This window comes from Mangifera indica, chromosome 3 (genome assembly GCF_011075055.1).
Source record: "Mangifera indica cultivar Alphonso chromosome 3, CATAS_Mindica_2.1, whole genome shotgun sequence".
Classification (NCBI taxonomy): Eukaryota; Viridiplantae; Streptophyta; class Magnoliopsida; order Sapindales; family Anacardiaceae; genus Mangifera; species Mangifera indica.
This window is the reverse complement of record NC_058139.1, coordinates 22,034,994-22,055,288: the sequence shown is the minus strand read 5'-3', so window position 1 is coordinate 22,055,288 and position 20,295 is coordinate 22,034,994. Positions and strand designations below refer to the sequence as shown.

The 20,295-nt window shown below is 32.0% G+C and overlaps 1 protein-coding gene across 1 annotated transcript; it reads right to left on the bottom strand.

Moving 5' to 3' along the window:
* Positions 1-336: 336 nt before the first annotated feature.
* Positions 337-9,757, bottom strand: LOC123211643 (putative disease resistance protein RGA3). Its single transcript, XM_044630436.1, has 5 exons — positions 6,145-9,757; positions 5,549-6,046; positions 4,881-5,423; positions 3,252-4,010; positions 337-969 (listed from the first exon to the last, which is right to left on the bottom strand). Exons 1-5 carry the CDS (start codon positions 8,932-8,934, stop codon positions 337-339), a joined length of 5,223 nt encoding a protein of 1,740 aa, XP_044486371.1. The 5' UTR covers positions 8,935-9,757.
* Between the last annotated feature and the right edge of the window lie 10,538 nt (positions 9,758-20,295).

The window sequence follows — 20,295 nt, the reverse complement described above, 5'->3', positions numbered from 1 at the left end:
GTGGTGTAACTTTTAAGGATATATATCTGAGGTGAAATATTTCTGGACAGGAGAATTCTTCTTGCAAAATATGTGCATTATGATCAAATCTTGAGGTTTGTAGGGAACAAAACCATACAATCAATATTTGAGTTCAGATAATGATAACAAAGATTGTTGACCACAATATAAAAATTAAAACTAGCTTAGAGAAAACTTCTTTCACTAATGCCTAGAAAGAAATTTTCTATTTGTTGGAGTAACTTTTAAGATATTATAACTGAAGGGGTGAAAAATTCTGGAAATGAAAATTCTTCTAATAAAATATGAAAAATTATTTAAGAAGTGACAACCTTTTCACCGAAAAGGATGCATCATGATCAAAAATTCCGTCTTCAAATTGGAGAAAACAAACGTCTCCATCTTTGGACAGTTGGTTATAGTAATACTTTTCAAGGAAGGGCATTCCAAATAGTTAGTTCCTGAATAGAAGTTTGTCAAGTCAGGCAATAGCTCAAGAACAATGGAACTCAAATAAGGGATGAAAATTTTATCAATGGCTCCCTCCTTTCCTTCGTCTTTTATAATTATTTCAACCAAAGCACAATTCTTCACTTCAATCTCTTGAAGTTGATCAAGGCCCAAGATGATAGCAGGAGTAAATATATATCTCAAGCTGCTGCAACCGTGAACTTTCAGTGATTTCAGGTTGTTGAAGCCCAAAATTTCTTCCTTACTGTTCTTTACTGTCTTTCCTTTTATATCAAATAAATCTTCTAATGAATGGTAATTTCTCACCTCCAAAGTCTCCAAATTTCTTAAATCATTGAATACATGGAACGGAAAAGCAGTTGACTTATCAAAATCCTCATCCAATACTAACCACTTTAAATTGCAGAATAAGCTTACTGGCAATCCTTCGTTCAAAATTTTCTCCTTTAATGTGGGGAATTCAGAGAGCTTGACATATTCCATGTTGTGGAAACCAATCTGTAAAATCCAAAAAAAGGGGTGAAACCACAATATATTCAATATTTTGAATTTTGAGAGACTAAAAAAAAAGCTTAACAAAATGAATATTTATGTAGTGAAAATGTTATTTGTTTTTGGGATATTAATTAAAGTAGACAAAAAAAAAATTCCGCCTAAACGTTTTAAAGCAAACTTTTAATACAGTTACTTTTCTAAGCAATTTCATCGTTTATTCCAATAATACTCTTTTTCCTTTAGTATACTTTCCCTTCAGCCTTGTTTTTTCTCAACCCAACCAATAGTGGTAAACTCCAGCGGTACATTCTCACATTGAATATAAAATAGTTTAATAACTTATATCATAATAAATCGAAATTTTTGTTGAAAACTTTTTGTGAAAACTTTTATGGATAAAAGTTTAAAACTTTGAATACTGATTGCTGAGAGAGGTTTGATTTTGTTCATTTGTTTAGTTACCAATTATATTAGTTATGTAGATAGTGAATATCTATTATATTAGTCGAAGTAAAACAAGTTCTGCTGTCAAATCAGAATGGAAAGCAAAAACAAGATTTTCTAGAAACCGAGTATGAGTGTGAAAATACGAAGTGCAAATGCGTGCATGCGAGAATGCATACATTTCTGTCACTTTATATAAAAATATTTACATAAAGGAGTCCAAGAGCATTTCTCGCACTCATGTCTTATATTAATATTAAATAATTTTTATAAATTTTTTATAAAAATAATTAATGTAAAAATAAATTATTATATAAAAAATATTTTATTATAAAAATATTATTTATATATAAATATAAACATAAAATATTTTATGTTTACATAAAGCGAAAGAAATGCACGCATTTTTGCATGCTCGCACTCATACTTCACACTTGCACTAGCACCGCACTCCCACTCGATTTCCAGAAAATCGCCTTTCTGCTTTCCGTTCTGATCTTACATTAAAACTTATTCTACTTTGACTAATACAACAGATATTCACTGTCTACATAACTAATGAAATCGATAACAAAACAAACAAATAAAACCAAACCTCATAAAAATTAGCATTCAAAGTTTTAAACTTTTATCCGTAGAAGTTTTAATGAAAGTTTCGATTTATTATGATATAAGTTATCAAACTATTTTGCATTCAATGTGATAGTATACTGTTGGAGTTCATCATTGTTCGCTGTGTCGAGAATGAACACGGCTAAAGGAAAGGTATACTAAAGAAAAAGGGTATTATTAGAATAAATAATGAATTTACTTAGAAAAACAACTACATCAAAAGTTAACCAAAAAATGTTTAGACGACAATTTTTTTTCCTATTTTAATTAATATCCCATTATTTTTATAGTTTGAATTTATGTCCCTCATTGTTATATAGGACCACCTCAAAGTTGGACAAGAAAGACCATTGACAGACTTAATCTTATGCTGTCACTAATTGGACAGGCAGCAGAGAAAATAGCCACTGTGTGGCCGTGAATATATGTATTAACAAGAAAATGAATAAATTGTATAGAATTATAACATTCCTTTTGCATGCAATTGACTATCTAAGTATACATTGAAACTGGGTTTTAAAAAAAATACATTGTGGAGTTACAAGCAGTTCTCTTAAAAATTTAACCAAGGTATGATGACAGATTTAGAACAGTTTGAGAAAAACCAGAATCCAATAAAACAAAAAATAATTGTTCAAAAATTGAACAAACATCTTCCTTACTTTTTCAAACTTGCTTAGTCTGCAATTGATTTGTATATGTCATCAGTAGATTGAGATTCGTGGCATAATGGAATTAATTCAATCGAAATACGGGTTTGGTAACCTTTCATCCTAGTCTATAGAATATAATGCTCTCGTAGTTATGACTTTGCCAACATTGCATTAATCTCTCCAATAAAATCAAAATTATAATAGACTTACTATCCCAATTAATATTACAAACTGATAGAGACCTAATGTGAATTTTATTAACATTAAAATAAAATAGTGTTAAGACCTCTATTTTTACCTAATAACAATATTCTCCGTCCTCTCAATGCAATCATCTCTATTTATTTTACCTTTTTCAAATCAAATATTTTATCCTAACTTAGATATCATATCATAATCACAAAAATCTTCTCTCAATTAAATATTTTATTCAAATCTTATATTTTCTTGATTATTAGTATTATTATTATTGAGTTCTAACCAACATATCTATTGGTAGTAATATTTAAAATATACATACCAATAGCAATGTTGTAAAAGGAAAAAAGCGCAAATGTTTAGTGGAAGAGTAAGTACCATATCTGTAAATATTTGTTGAATGGTAGAATTGAGATCATCCTTCCAGAAACATTCTACATCATCATCTGACTCAGTCAGTTGTACTTTCTCTAGCAACGGTGTGCTTAAAGCTCCTTGCGAAAAGATATTCAATTTTGGGCATTGACTCACAATAACTTGTCCCAAATAGGGGAATTTAAAGGAATAATTAGTTGAGCAGAAGAATGCAAGGCTTGATAAACAATGAAGCTCCAAAACTTTCAATTGGCCAAAAACAATCTCTTCTTCTTTGTCTCCCTCGTTCGCCATTATCTCTATCAATAGCTTGCACTCTCTTATTCTCATTGTTGTGAGATTGACAAGAGTTTTGGTTGCTTCACTTGTTAGTACCTTGGCTAATCCATTGCAATTGTATACCTCCAGAGTTTCAAGATTTTTGAAAGACATTGCAGATGGCATTAACATTGTCAAACGATGACATCTACGCACTTGTAGCCTTTGAAGATTTGGAAGAAATGTGTTCCCTAGAAAATCCTGTTTCCATATATGTCCTTGTTCATAGGGGAAGAGCTCTTTGAAACTATTATCAAAAAAACCAAGCGACTCCAAACAATTTAATTTTTGAAGGAAATCGAACAAAGAAGCAACAAATTCATCATCAAAATTAGCCAGCCAAAGTATTTTAAGCTTGCCAAAGCTCTCAACTATTTCAGAGTGGAGGAATGTCAATTTGAAGTCATGTGCCTCTAATGCCAACTCTTCCAAATTTGGTATGATCTAAAATTTATGAACAAGTCAACAAGTTGGTGTGAGCATTAAGTCATCAACGAGCGCACAACAATGCACAAATAAATAACAAGGAAATTTTTTATATAAATGGTACAGGTGTCACATGTTATTTACATCTAATAAGCAACTAAAAAAAATATATTACCAGATCTTTAATCTGGAGAAAATGTAAAATATATTACTGTAAACAGAAACATACAAGGCAAAAGTCCTATCAACTATTATGAGCCAAATTTTAATACAAAAAAATAAGAAATTGGTTTATACTGCATGAAACTCAGATTACTCATTAACTTTCCCCAGCTCAAGTTCTGTTTATGCATTTAAAATTATTAATTAAATAAATATCTTACGAAGTAAATAGACCTTAAACAAGAATTACATAAATGACCAACAATTTTTAATCAACAAATTGAATAATATCCTTCAACTAAAATATTCAGTCGATTAATATTTATTGACTCGACAGATTTATGGAGAAAAACAAATTTATTATAATCAAGCAAAAGGAAAAGTACCCCTTTGTTTATTTTCATTTGCAATAGAAAATTTAATGTCCTTCTAATGAATTGGAAAATAAAATTCATTGATCCCTAATTCAAATCTTGATTTTGTGTTGGTGTAGTATATTTGCAGGCCCAATAGTTATCTAACATCAATTGGTTGATGGAAGGTCTTTGGGTTGATACATGAAGAGTTCCTCCACCTATTAGACCCTTCTGTTGTGTTGGATACTTAGTTGTACACCAATAATACTAAAAAGTGCAACCTCTAATGAAAGGGATAATGCTCAAATCAATCTGGATAATATATAGATGTTTTATTTATGAATGGGTATAGATTAAATTGAAATCATACCTTTTCTAAGAAAAAAAGGGCAGGCTGCCTCTCCCTGTCTCTGGCTTGAAAGCTAGGAAATTCAGAAGCATATAAATTTATGTTCTTGCATTTATACACACCCAAACTTCTTAACATTGGCCACTCTACTGCATGCAACCGCGGGTAGAAACATTTCAGTTCCTGTAAATTTTCAAGGTGGATCCATGTTAATTGTGGAAACAAAAATATTGGGGCCCCATTAACTTCTTCCTCAGAAACAATTTTCTCCAACCCACAAGAGTTTATCTGTAGCTTTTTAAGTTGTACAAGACCAGTAGCAGTAGAAACTGGAAAGAGACTTTTCATACTCTTACAATTCTTAACAATCAATCTTTCTAGATTGTGTAAAGTGAAATGTCCTTGAGTATTACATGGAACAATAGTCAATAACTTTTCACAGGATTCAACTCTCACAACTTTTAGTTTGCAAAAGGATTCCATATAGAGTTTTTGGTTGTACCATATCAGTTGTAAGTTATCCAAGTGTAAGAGCACCATCTTTTCCAAGCTTGGAAAAGCGACCTGCAGCAAACAATTCACGATGTTAATATTTTGGTATAAAATATCCACAAGTTCACAATGAGAATGCAATCCAAATATTGTGTTAGGCAACATTGTTTTTTATTATAAAGAAGTAACTATATTACCTTTTCATCGAAGAGCGGGTATATATCAATAAAGTTGTTCTCCGAGTTTGCTTCTTCTTTAGGTTCTCTCTCTATTTCTGGATAAAAAGATTTATAGAAGAATGTCTTCAAATTAGAGCAACGCTCAATGTGAAGTTCTTTTAAGGAAGGGAATTCAATCAAATTTCCCACGCAAAAACTTGTGAGTTTTGGAAGAACTTCAAGCTTCAGATACAATAGTCTGGGAAAACTCATATCAACTATCTTTTCTTCATTTTGTACTCCTTCTGGGTCAGTTATTACTTCCATTGACTTACAATTGCTTATCAAAAGCTTTTGGAGTTGATTAAGACTTTTGACCATAGAGGATGAAAACAAAAATTTCAAGTCATTACACTCCTCCACGGTCAAGCTTTTTAGGCATTGACTATAATGAAACATTGCTAGAGGTTCATCAATGCATGTATTCTCAAAATTAATTGAACATACTTTCAAGTTCTCCAATCTTGGAAAGACAACCTGTAGAGACAATTTTTTCCCATAAACATCACTCATAAACTAATAAAATACTAATTTTTACATCAAAAGAAAATGAGAGATGAAAATACAAAGCATACCCTCATGTCAAAGCAGATCTTTATGAATTTGGGTAGGCGTTGTAGTGTCAGAGAACACAACTGATTGAACTCAGTCTTATTATTTGTTTCAATTTCATCACCAGGGTCATTATTTTCTTCACCAAAAATCTCTTTTAGGTTCTTACAATCAGTCACTTCAATTTCTTCTAGTTGCACAAGGTTTTTTACTATGAAATATACAAAAAGATACTCCAATCTATCACATTTTTCAATTTTTATGATCCTTAAATTTCTGAAGGACCCTACATTGAGTTGACCATGACATATATTCTCCAGTTTAATCAAATTACCAAGAATCAAGGACTCCAAGTTGGGAAGGACTAGTTTCCAAGTAACTGAGTTAATGATATATAAAAGCTCGAGATCATCTTTTATGTGTAGATGCTTTAAATGTGGAAAACCATCCACATTGAGTTCATAAATAACATTTCTAACACCACTCATTCCTTTTAAAGAGAGATCTTCAGTCATCTTCAACAAACTTCTGACCCCATGCTGCAAATGAATACTATCATCAATCATGAGTTTCAACATTCTTGAAGTTGAAAGGTCAAATTTAATAGGCCACTTCCATTTATCTCCAATAAATATTTTATAACTTTTCAGTTTCTTGAAGAACAAGTCTTGTGGCATAACTCGAGCATCCTGAATATGAAGATGTAAAGCTGTTAGATTAGACAACCGCTTCAACTCTTCAAGACTAGCATTTCTTCGTCCTTGATTATCAACTCCTTCAACTTCCCATTGAACAAAGCTATTGCCCATATATAATTCTTGTAATTGAGACAAGGAGGAGATGACATTTGTGGCAATGTATTTAAGGTTTGAACAATTGCTCAAATCTAACAACTTCAACCGAGTCAATTGTCTGATTTCTGCAGGAAACTCTTTAAAATTAGATCCAGCCAAGCTAAGAATTTCTAATTTACTTAGCTCTCCAAGTATTCTTAGATCCTCTAATATGCAGAATTTCAGGAGCAGTGTTTTAAGGCTTTTTAGGAAAGAAATGGATGAAGGTAATGGCAAGAATTGCAATCCGCTGAGACTTAATACTCTAAGTTCTTTCACCTCTTTGAAAAAAGCATTTGGAATTTGTGGAGAGCGATTTATTGCAAATAGGAAGAATAACTTCAGTTTTGGATATTCTAACCGTTCAGGAAGATCATAATTAATATTTCTATCGGGCAAAGATATAGCAATTGAATCTTTTGATATCTTCTCCCCCAACACTTCTTCCAAGCCGATAACATTTTGAATATTAAACATCAACTTCTCCATTGATGCAATCGATACCGCAACAGCATGAATAATGTCATGCATTTTAACTGAATTGTCATAGGTGCCATCCAACAATAAACAAGAAGCTTTGAGATGATCTATCAACCTGTGCAATCTATTCCTTCCTTCTTCCAATGTATAAACATCTCCAAACAAACTCCAACCCATACTACATTTTAAAAGGTCATCAATAAACACACTATCACCAGCATTGTAGAGAGCACAAAGAAGAAATAATGATTTAGCTTCCTCATTTTTCAAAAATTTGTAACTCAGCTCTATCGTAGAATACAAAGTTTCATCCATATCTAGAATATGTGTTGGATTAGACCTTTTCAGTTGAGCCAAGACATCTTTCCAAGCATGAAGACTCTCATTTTTCAATGCATTTGCAATCGTTGAAATTGCAACTGGCAAACCTGCACATTTCCTAACAATCTCAACCGTCACAGAACGAAAATCAGAGCTTTTTGCAACACCACCCACAATCTTGCAAAACAAATTCAATGCGTCTCCATAAGATAGAGGACCAATGAATATGTCCTTCTGAGTCTTCATATCTTTACTTAATAAATCCCGATTTCTAGAAGTTAACAATATTGTGCATGGCCTGATCTTCTCATCGTTTTCTCCCTCAACACCTTTGAAAGGAATTCCAATTGCATCCAAGTCAAGTTTTGTCCAAACATTATCTAAAATTATTAGTAAATTCTTCTCCTTCCTTATCCTGTTTCGTAGTAGATCGGTTCTCTGATATTCATCCTGCTGCCTAAATTCCAGTCCTAACTCAGAAGCAACTTTTTCTTGAATTCTTTTGTAGTCTGGAGTTTGTGTTGCCTCAGCGATGACCACCTCATCAAAGAACTTGTTTTTCTTTGCTTCCCATGCTACTTTTTTGACCAGTGTGGTTTTGCCCACACCTCCCATCCCATATACCCCAATCATGTTAATATTAACATCCAGCAATGCCTCCATAATTTCCTGAAAAGCTTGCTGTCTAGAATCAAACGTCTCATAGTCTCTAACATACATGGATTCTGTCCTCTGTAGAGCAGGACGGTAGGAAACACTACTAAAATTGCCTTTCCCCAGCATATCGGCACCATCCATTTGGGCTTTCATTGCTTGCTTTCCAAGCTTGTAACGTTGAATCAAATTAGGATATGACCCCAATTTGAAACAGCCGCCCTTGTTTGCTTTATCCTCATCCTCAGTGATGGCCTTTTCTACCCTTTCAGTGAACTCATCTACATCACTCAGCCATTTCTTAACAGCTTTATAAATCTCTTCCCCCTGCCTTTCAGCCGACTCTACAGGTTTTTCTACTGTTTCTCTTTTATTTCTGAGATCCTCAACTTGTTTTTTGAGGTCGTTGATGTAGCTCCGGTACTTGAACACATACGATATCTGCCGTTTAAGCAAAAAATATCCCGACTCTGTAGCATTTGATGCAAGTCCCGCAGCAGTGCTGATAGCTATTTCTTCAGCCATTGCCTATAAATACTTGAACACACACACACACACTCTCTCTCTGTTTTTTTTTTTCTTTTCTTCTCAAGCAAAGCTACAAGTAAAGGGTGCTTAGGAGGGAAAGGAAAGGAAAGAAAAAGAAGTGGACAACATTATATAACAAAATATTTCAACAACTATTTAAGAGAAAAGCTTAATGAACAAAACCTAGTTTCACACTGAGAATACTGAACATAAAAGCAAGGCTAATCAATAACTCAATAATGAAAACAGGGGAAAAAAAAGATAAAGAATGAAACTTCTAAGCGTTCTCAGGAGACCAAAAAACACACACACACAACAAACAAGTATAAAAATCAAAGTTTTTAAGAGCAACCCTCAATGAACATAGTCTAGCTTGAAGCAAACAGATAACTACCAGCAATAATAAAAAGAGAAGTTGACGATACTGCTAATTCTTTTTTTTTTTTTTTTTCTATCGTAAGAAATTTATTGATACTGAGTATAAAACAGATCTAATAAAAAAGATAAGAGAATTGATAGTTAAAGCCTGGGTGAGGAAAATTATAGAAAAGTAATTTGAAACAACAGACAATTAAAAGAAAGAAATCAGAAGGGAAGGTTTAGAACAAGTACAAGTAGAGCTTGATGGCTTGATCAGTATGTTTCTCTGAGAAGTAGAGGTAAGTTTTGAAGCACCACAGACTACAGAGTGTTTGCTTTACTTGTTTGCAGGTAAGAAAGCATTAATGATTGTGTAGGAATGAAGAAGCTGAAGAGATGGAAGATTCAACGCCCAAGTCTTGCGAATATTATTAATTACCACATCAAAAACAATGATGTTTCCATTCAACTACTTTGAAACATCCAGACAAAAACAATGATGTTTCCATTCAACAAACTTCTTTATTATGTAAATATAATAAAGAATGACCACTACTCTAAAGACTGGATTTTAGTGCTTGTCGTGTTTGAATATGAGTTTGGTCAAATACAGTTTGAACTTTAAATTATTCGAGTAAAGTTTATTAATAAAATTAATAATATAATATTATCAGAGAGAGATTTAAGTTAAATTTGTAAATTAAACTTTTGTTCAAATTTACTGGTGGACGAAAAAAATATTACTACCATTATATTTGTTGTTAACATCGAAGAGAGTTACAAATTCAATTTGGGTTTGGTGTTCACGTTAGTAACACTAAGGCAAAACAATATTGTTTTTGTTCTTAAAAAAATCAATGCCATCATTTTGTTTATTTACGCTTTCCAAAAAATGGTCTTAGTTGAGCCAAACCACTCTTTTGTGGTCGCATTAATCATGTCAAACAGAACAATCTCTAATTTATTGACTAACTCTATAATCAATAAACCAAATAAGTGAGGAGTTTGACGCCATCATTTTGTTTACTCATGATTTCTAAAAAATGGTCTTCCGTCAAGTGTTCTGATACTATTTTGTGCTTCCAAACTAGGTTTCTGGCCACTAAAATTTCATACTAAGATGGAACAAGAGCTATTCTATTTCTTAATATAAAACCAAAACCTACTTTCATCCAATTGATTTTTAGATATCTTTAATTTAAAATTATTCAATTATCTTATATGCACTCAGTTTTATTTAAGCGTAGATAGTTTCTTATACCATAATAGTATAGATGAAATTTTAAGGAATCTTTTCAGGAGAAAAGTCATAAAACTTTAAGAGATTGTTTGGTTCCAGTTAATAAAAATTACATTGATAATCTATATTTTATTATTTACATTATCTTGTTTGATTTATCAATAATAAAATATTACAATAATCTTCTATTATGAATGGTGATATGGTAAGTAATGTAAGTGGTACTTTGATGATCACTCTCACCTTAGGTATTAAAAAATTATTAAATAATTTTGATTTTATTATAATTATATTTTTATTTATTAATTTTTTAGAATAAAAAACACCTTATTTTTAATTAATATAACAAGTAATATAAAAAATATTTTAAAATAATTATATCAATAACATTTAAGTAAAATAATTTATTAATATTTTTTATTATTTTTAATTAAATAAAATAATTATTTATACCTATTTATTTTTATCAAATTTTATTAAATATAATAACTATTTATATCTAATAATTTAATTTATTTTTAATATAATATTTTAATTTTAATAATAAAATATTATTTAAATCAAATATTTACTAAAATCATAAGGAGAAAAATGTCATATATCCTAAAATCACAAAGAGAAAAATGTGATAAATCTCTGGATAATAATGCGTGGGAACTTGTTAATTGGATAAATTGTCTTTCAATGATAAAAAAGGACAAAACTATTTTAAATAGAGAGCGAAAGTTGAAGGACAAAATTTATTCTCAAAATTTTGTTTTTTCAACAACTTATCTGATATGAAATAACATCCAGCAAAAGAAATCCAGAGCTGGAAATGGAAGAAAAAGAGGGGGAAGATTTGGACTTTGATCTTTATCAGCCAAAGAAATCCTGAACGCCTCTTCCAGCGAAAGCCCACCAGACAGCTCAACCAAAACAAATATATTTCCCTTATTTGTGGCAAACATGGACAAATATCCAGCAAATAGTTGCAAATATGTAAGCGACTATAAGAACAGAACAAAACTAAATCAAATTTACTCCAAAATTACTGAGTTCGAAATGGAAGCAAAGAGGGGGAAGATTTGGACTTTTATTTTTCTCAGCCAAAGAAATTCTGAACGCCTCTTCCAGCAACAACCTGATCAGACAGCTCGGCCAAAACGAACGCCGACCATTCTATCTCCTTAATCCCCTCCGAAACTCCACTCAACAAATCCCCCGCTCTCTCCTCTTCCCTCTCCTGCAAAACCTTCTTCATCTTCTATCCCAACTCGCTCAACTCCGCACTCGAGTCGCCAGCCATTTCAGATTCTGCGTCAGTACCGGCCTCTGATTTATCTGAGCTTTCTCGGCTTTCTTTGATGGCTTTGAAAACAACGGATCAGTTTTTTCTCAATGCAGTTATGTTTGCGGTTGTTGGGAGGCAGAAAGATATCTGGTGACTGACACATGTCGGTTGTCGTTTGACGAAGGTTTTTGGGGGAATGTACGCCGCCGGAGATTGCAGAGAAATTGCCATGCTCCCTCCGTTTGGGTTTGTGAATGTAAGTTGGGATACCATCGGAAACGGCTGAGAGAGAAGATAAAGCTAAAAGTTTGGTTGGGCTGGGCTGGGAATATCAAAGCTTAAGATGAGAATGGACTTGATTACAATGGGCTATAACTTGATTAAGTTGACATGAAAAAACAAAAAAACTTACCGAGTTTGGCTTAAATTTAAAACGGTTATTTTAAAATTAAGTTCGGTTTTCTTAATCAATAAATAATAATATCATAAATAAAAAAGATTGTGAAAAAAAGAGAGATGGCTAAAAAAGAAAAAAAAACTTAAAGAAGAACAAGAATCATTGATAAGGTGAGCTCTAGTATGATAACACTAATAAGAAATTGATCTTAAACTAAAACTTAAACTTAGTTCGTTTGAATAGAACAATAATCCAATGCTCAAAGGACTGTGTCCAAATCAAGATTTTAAATTTTAAATTTCCAATAAAACAAAACAAAAAAATTAATTTTAAATTTAAATTTAAATACAACAAATAAAATTATAATCTTACCTATTCATCTTATAGATAAGAAGTAAAGTAATCACAAATATCTTAACTAGAAATATAGGATACAACACATTTTTCATGTAGACATTATAGAATATTTTCTTAAAAATAAAGTTAAACCAATTTTTTTGGAATCGGACTAAGTTTAAATTCATAAATCAATTAGTTTGATGGGTTGGTTGAATTCTAATCCGTTAATTGAATTTGTGACCTTAATATAAAATAATTAAAATTTTATATATTAAATTTATTTGTTGGGCAATATTTAATAATAAATGTTTGCAAAGTAATGGTATAATTGCATGAATAATACTATATGAATTTAATTTTTAATATCCATTTGAGTCCTTAAATATACATACTTTTGATATACAAATATGTATATACAACAATATGTTATCATGTGAATGAATATTACTTTATTTTAATTTAAAATCACTAAATAACATATCCATGTATGTACATATTTGCCTACCAAAAATGTGTACACATTTATCTATAAAAAATGTATATATATATAGTTTTATTGTTTTGCATAACTAATAGATTAACTTTATGGTTAAATCAATAATGAGTTTTATCCTTCAACCAAATCGGATTAATCATAAGTTCTGGCCAATTGAACCTACCCTTACCCTACATCAATTGAATCTACTATTAACTGACATAAAACTAACCATTAGGTCCCAATAATATCGTTTTGATCACTAGTTTCAATGCACATCAAACTTACTCAGCTAACAAATGGTACAAGATGGAGGCCACTCATTACGTATAGTAAAAACTTCAGCTGATTTCTTTTCCCATTTATTCTCATTTGTCAAAGATTAAGAAACAATAATAGGCATGCATACAATCCCGAGCAATCCTAACGTACATGATTATTAGGGTCTCAAAATACAACATATGTTCAAACATTTTCCCTCAGCCTACTTTGACAACATATTTTATACCACAGCCACAGGTGGAGTTGGCCTATTCATTGCTCTTACTGGCGACTTCCAATCCATTACCTGCACAGGACAGAAAAATATAAAAGTGAAATTTGATGTTAAGGATATGATCAAATACTTGAGGCTATCTTAAGGATATGATCAAACATTTCTAAAAAGATTATAATAATTTTTTATTATCAATACTAACGTGATAGATAATATATGTGATAATCTGATTACCACCTTTACCTTAGATATTTAAAGATTACTAAGGTAATCTTGATTTTATTATAATTATATTATTATTTATTAAATAAATTTATTTTTAATTAATATGATAAATAATATAAAAAATATTTAAAAATAATTATATTCAAAGACATTTAAGTAAAATATTTACTAGTAATATTTTATTACCTTTAATCAAATACAATAATTATTTATACTTACTAAATTTTATTAAACATAGTAATAATTTATACCTAGTAATCTTTTAAGTAATCTATTTTCAAAATAATCTTTCTATTTTGGTAATAAAACATTACCCAAACTAAACGTCCCCTAAATGAATGAAAGTTCACCCTATCAGTATTTTCTTGTATTCACCATTATTTTTGGGTTCCAATTGTAATTTAGAAAAATCTTAGCAAAAATGTTTGGATTTTGTTTTCAAAATTATTATTATGAATTATTGTTTTCATTGCCTGTCAGCAGCATCGCAAAAAATCATTAAAAACATAAAAAATAATCGAAAGTCACAAGAAAAAACAAAGGAATACCTGAAGAGTGTGGACAAAGGAGTCAAATTGGTCTACAGTTAAGCAGATATGATGACCTCTGGGGAGATGGCTGGCGTCCAGGACGGGTGACGTGTTGCTGTAGGGACCTTCCGGAAGCTTGGTGACGGGGCTTCTCTTGATGAGGTGAAGAGCAAAAGCTCCAGGCAAATTCAGCCATATCACCTTGAATTCCCCGAAATCAGTTTCAGTGGAAAATTATACCTCCTTGTAAAAGTTGGCGAGACGCCTTATATCCGAGGATTCTCTGGAGATGTGGTTCAGGGTTGCTACTTGGGCTACTGGCATTTTCGTGACTCTGTTTTCAGTTTTTAAGCGAATCTTTATCCGCCATGGCGATTGTTCACTTTTTATTGTGGCCTGTTTCCTCCTTCGTGAGCTATACGACGTCGCTTTTGTTTAAAAATCACTGTCCGCGTTGAATGGCTGTTAGATTGGATTGGCGCACATTGTGGACCATTGGATCTCTCTGCAATGCCAGGACAAAAAACAGAAGGGCATTTGAATTTCGTAATTCTGTGTCTTTACCATTAGGTAACCATTAAAGGTAAAATAATAATAATAAAAAAATAAAAATAAAAATTTTATTATATTTTTTATTTTTAATATAAAAATTTAAATATTTTTCATCTAAAATTTAAAAAGTAATATTTTTTTCCTATTAGAGTTAACTCAAAGATAATAGAAAGACTGATGACACTCTCGACGATGGAAAGGTTGATGGAATCAACTGAATCTTGTAAGATAATGATGAATATCAATAAAAAGTCTAGAAATTTCATTCATCTTCAACCACAATTGGGCAACTTCTTAGTCGGAGCTCGTTCATCATCAGCTATGGAAATGAAACAAACAACAAAGAGGGTTTGTCATCAAATGGAGTAGCAAATCGAATTGACGATAAATCCATCTTCAATTTTTTCAGTCTGTTGAAAATTGAATGACAAAGATTAAGATGTTAATGAATGATGGGGAGAAACGCCGAGAGGGAGAGATAGAGCCAATCTTTGCTGAAGCAATGGAGATGCCAACAACTTCTAATCGTTGGCAAAGATGAAGATAAAAAAAAAAAAATCCTATGAGAGAAAAGGTAATTTTTCAAAACTTAAGTTTTTGAAAATTAGAGAGCTTGAGTGTGGAATAACACCGGTTCCTCTTTACAAAAAGATTTTTGTCAAATGATACGCACTCAAGCTCAAATGTCCTTTTGTAACCATTCTAATCGTAGTTGATCTGTGTGCCCACCCTTCTTCATTTTTTCCTTGTATGATTTATATTTGATTTGGGTCAGATAGAAGAATGTTGTTTTATATTTCCCTTGGTTTTGACCGTGTTTAGTGGATGGTTGTTGAAGAGTGTGCTCATTTAACCAACCAGTGGAAATACTAGCATAGGGTTGGCATTCATGACGGCAGCCAAACACTCTAAACTTATCATTACAATGTCTGCTTCAATCAATACTGAAAGAAGAATTATTCTTCGAACTTTTGGAGCCGAGCTAGTTCTCACTGATCCCGCTAAAGGGATGGAGGGGGAGGCAGAGGGGATTTTGGCTAAGACACCAAATGCTTACATGTTGCAGCAGTTTGAAAATCCAACCAACCCAAAGGTACTTTTTGTAATATTTGTTTAAAAACTATAAGGGCAGTAGCGTAATTAGAGCTTAAGGATGCATGAGTCTTTTCATTTTATAAGTGAGGGCAGTTTGGTAAACTTGCTGGGCATTCACTTGTGTTGACCTAAGTATATAAACATAATTTTGGCCGACTAAAGAATAGAATATAGAGAGAAAGTGACGCGTGAGCTGCTGTGTATTTCTTTCTCTGGTTTATGCGTCTTGTGGCTTCTTGTGGCTTCTTGTGGCTGCTGTGTGGCTGAGTTTGCTCTCTAAGTTCGATCGGCGGTGTCTCTACGGTGAAGTCAGGTGCTCTTTGACTTTGTATTGTCGTGTGTTTGCTTGTATATTGTTTTGATGTACAGTGAGAGATCCGTGTGTTTGTATATTGTAAATCGAACTTGATATTAGTGGATTTGACTAGAGGAACACCTCTGCCTTGGATGTAGGATTTCGTTTACAAGATCCGAACCAAGTAAATCGTGTTATTGTATTTTTCCTTTTTTTCGCATTTATATTGTTCGGATCGGATTATCTTAGGATTCGGTAATATAAATCTATAACAAGTGGTATCAGAGCCACAAAAGATTTTTTCGATCTGTGATCTTGTGACCTATTTTCGTTTCTTTTCTGTTTATATTTGGCTGCTTGTGTATATCTTGAGGCGTGTTTGGTCTTCATGCTTTGCAATATATTCTGGTGAAATATATGTGTTGTGTCTCTTGATATATGTGAATATATTTTGGAAAGATTGTGTTCTTTGTTGTGAGTACTTTGCGTTCTTGGTACTGCTGTATTTTCTTTTGGTACTTGTAGGATTAAAGAAACTAAAAGAAAAAAGAAAAAGAACATAATGGGGTCAACAAGGTTGGAAATAGAACAGTTTAATGGAAAAAAATGATTTTAATATTTGGAGGAAAAAGATGAGGGTTGTTTTGGTGCATCAAAGGTGTGCAAAGGCCTTGGAGGGTTTAGATGCTTTACCTTCTGATATGACAGAATCTCAGAAAGTTGAGGTACTTGAAACTGCTTATAGCTTGCTTATTTTACATCTATCTAATAATGTTTTAAGACAAGTTGATGATGTTAGTACTGCTGCAAAATTATGGTTGAAGCTTGAATCTCTTTATATGACTAAATCTTTGACTAATAAAATATATTTGAAAGAGCAACTGTTTGATTTTAAAATGGATCCAGGAAAGTCTTTAGAAGAAAATTTAGATGAGTTCAATAAAATTACTATTAATCTGGCTAATATAGAAGAGAAACTTTCTGATGAAAATCAAGCCATTATTATTTTGAACTCACTGTCTGAAACTTTTAAAGATGTAAAAGCTGCTATTAAATATGGTAGAGAGTCTCTTTCTTTAGAAGATGTCTTAGGGGCTCTTAAGTCAAAAGATTTAGAAATGAAGATAGAAAAGAAAACCATAGGTGAAGACTTGCAAGTAAGAGGCAGAACAGAAAAGAAATTTCAACAAAAAGATAAAAGAAATAATATATCTAAATCTAGGGCAAAAAGAGTTTGTTGGAATTGTCATAAAGAAGGCCATATGAAAAGAAATTGCCCTGAAAGAAAGAAAATGAATTTCCATTCAAATAATGAGAAACATGAGTCTGTAAATCTACTTGATGGCTATGACAGTGCTGAAGTTTTGGTTTTAACTGAGGGGTTGTCTAGGGAAGAATGGGTTTTAGATTCAGGATGCACCTATCACATGACACCTAGAAAAGACTGGTTTTTAGATCTAAAACAGATAAATGGAGGAAAAGTCTTAATGGGTAATGATGATGCATGTGAGGTAACTGGTATAGGTGCTATTAAACTGAAACTTGCTGATGGTTCTATTAAAATTCTCAATGATGTTAGATTAGTTCCTAAATTGAGAAGAAACCTAATATCTTTAGGTTTGTTAGATTCCAATGGTTATTCTTATAAATCTGAAAAAGGTGTGCTTAAAATAATGAAAGGAGCTTTAGTAGTAATGAGAGCAAAATTGATAAATGGGTTATACATTTTAGAGGGAACAGCTGTTAGTGACTCAATGTCTTCTAAACCTGATAAGATGAATGAAACTGTTTTGTGGCATAAAAGGCTAGGACACATTAGTTTCTTGGGTTTGCAAGAACTTGGTTAACAAAACTTGATTAATTCTAACATAATTTCTGCATTAGAGTTTTGTGAGAATTGTGTTTTAGGGAAGTCACAAAGGTTGAGGTTTGTAGCTGCTACTCATAGATCAAAGAACATTCTTGATTATGTGCATTCAGATCTGTGGGGTTCTCCTCAGGTACCTAGTTCTCCATCTAATGCTCATTATTTTCTAACCTTTGTAGATGATTTTTCAAGAAGAGTATGGGTTTATTTTTTAAAAACTAAAGATCAAGCTTTTGAGTTTTTTAAAGAATGGAAAACTCTTGTTGAAAATCAAACAAATAAGAAACTAAAAGTTTTAAGAACAGACAATGGTCTTGAATTTTGTAACAAACAGTTTACTGATTTTTGTAAATAATTTGGAATCTTGAGACATAGAACCTGTGAAGACACTCGTCAGCAGAATGGTCTTGCTGAGAGAATAAATAAGACTATTCTGAACAAAGTAAGATGCATGTTAGCTGACTCAAGATTGAGTAAGAAATTCTGGGCTGAAGCAGTTGCTACTGTTTGTTATTTGATTAATAGATCACCCTCTTCTGCTATTAATTTTAAGACTCTTATTGAATTGTGGTCTGGTAAACCACCAAATTTAAATCACTTGAGACCTTTTGGATGTCTTGCCTATATCCATGTGAAACAGGGTAAACTGAACCCTAGAGCCTTAAAGGCTGCCTTCTTAGGATACCCTACAAGGACTAAGGGTTATAAAGTTTGGTTAATTGATGAATTAAAATGTGTGGTTAGTAGGGATGTTATGTTTAATGAATTTGCTTTTTATAAAGATCTGTTTATCTCTAACCAATTTCAGTCTAAACAGGTTCATATTGAGGTGGAGAATTCTGACTTGAGAAATTCAGCTAGTGTTGAGTCAAGTGATGGACCTGGTTTAGGCTCAGATCCAATTCATGCTTCAAAGTATGAAGATAAGGGTTTGGACCAGCAACTATCACAGAGTCAGAGTCAAAGTAGTTTAGACAGTGATTTTTCTGATTATCAATTGGCTAGAGATAGGACTAGAAGAGCTATTAAACTGCCATCTAAATATGCTCATGCAGATCTTATATCATATGCATTTAATATAGGTGATTGCATTGAATTGAATGATCCTTTAAATTTCAAACAAGCCTATATGAGTAAACACAAAAAGGAATAGTTAAATGTCATGCAAGCTGAAATTGATTCTCTGCATAAAAATAACACATGGATTCTTGTTAAAAGACCTGAAAATAAAAGGATTATAGGTTGTAAATGGGTTTTTAAAAGAAAACCTGTTGCTCCAGGCTTTGAAAATGGAAGGTTTAAGGCTAGAGTTGTTGCAAAAGGTTTTTCCTAAGTAGAAGGAATTGACTATCATGAGATTTTTTCACCTGTTGTTAAACATATATCAATAAGGCTTATTTTATCTGTTGTGGTGTCATTTGATTTAGAACTTGAACAGCTAGATGCTACTACTGCCTTCCTTCATGGTAATCTAGAAGAGCAGATTTATATGGAGCAACCAGAGGGTTTTGAGAAACCTGGATCTGAAGATATGGTTTGCTTATTAAAAAGGTCATTATATGGCCTAAAACAATCACCAAGACAATGGTATAAAAGGTTTGATGACTATATGCTCTCCATTGGCTTTTCTAGAAGTAACTTTGATAATTGTGTTTATTTTTGTAAAACTAAAACAGGCAGCTATGTTTACTTGTTGATATATGTGAATGATATGCTTATTGTTTCAAAGAAAATAAGTGATTTAACTAGGCTGAAAAAATTGTTAAAAGATGAATTTGAAATGAAAGATTTAGGACATGCAAAAAGAATCTTAGGAATGGATATTAATAGAGATAGAATTAAAGGTATTTTAACTCTGTCTCAATCTGAATATGTTAAAAAGGTTCTTGAATTGTATGGTATGCATGATGCTAAATCTGTGAATACTCCTATAGGTGCTCATTTCAAATTAATGTTTGTTTTGCATGATTTACCTACTGATGAATCTGAATATATGAAAAAGATTCCTTATGCAAATGTGGTAGGAAGCTTAATGTATGCTATGATATGATCCAGGCCTGATATTGCTTATGCAATTAGTTTGGTGAGTAGGTTTATGGGAAAACCTTGTAAAGCACACTGGACTGCTGTGAAATGGGTGTTGAGATACTTGAAAGGTTCATGTGATTTTGGTCTTGTATATACTATATCTGATACTAACAGTTTACATATTAA

Bases quoted from the DNA above. Each gene is read 5' to 3' on its own strand.
- LOC123211643 (XM_044630436.1), bottom strand. From the start codon at position 8,934: ATGGCTGAAGAAATAGCTATCAGCACTGCTGCGGGACTTGCATCAAAT. The intron at 6,047-6,144 runs GTATGCTTTGTA...TTGTCTCTACAG, and splicing joins AGATCTGCTTTGACATGAGG to GTTGTCTTTCCAAGATTGGA. The intron at 4,011-4,880 runs GTATGATTTCAA...CATAAATTTTAG, and splicing joins CCCTTTTTTTCTTAGAAAAG to ATCATACCAAATTTGGAAGA.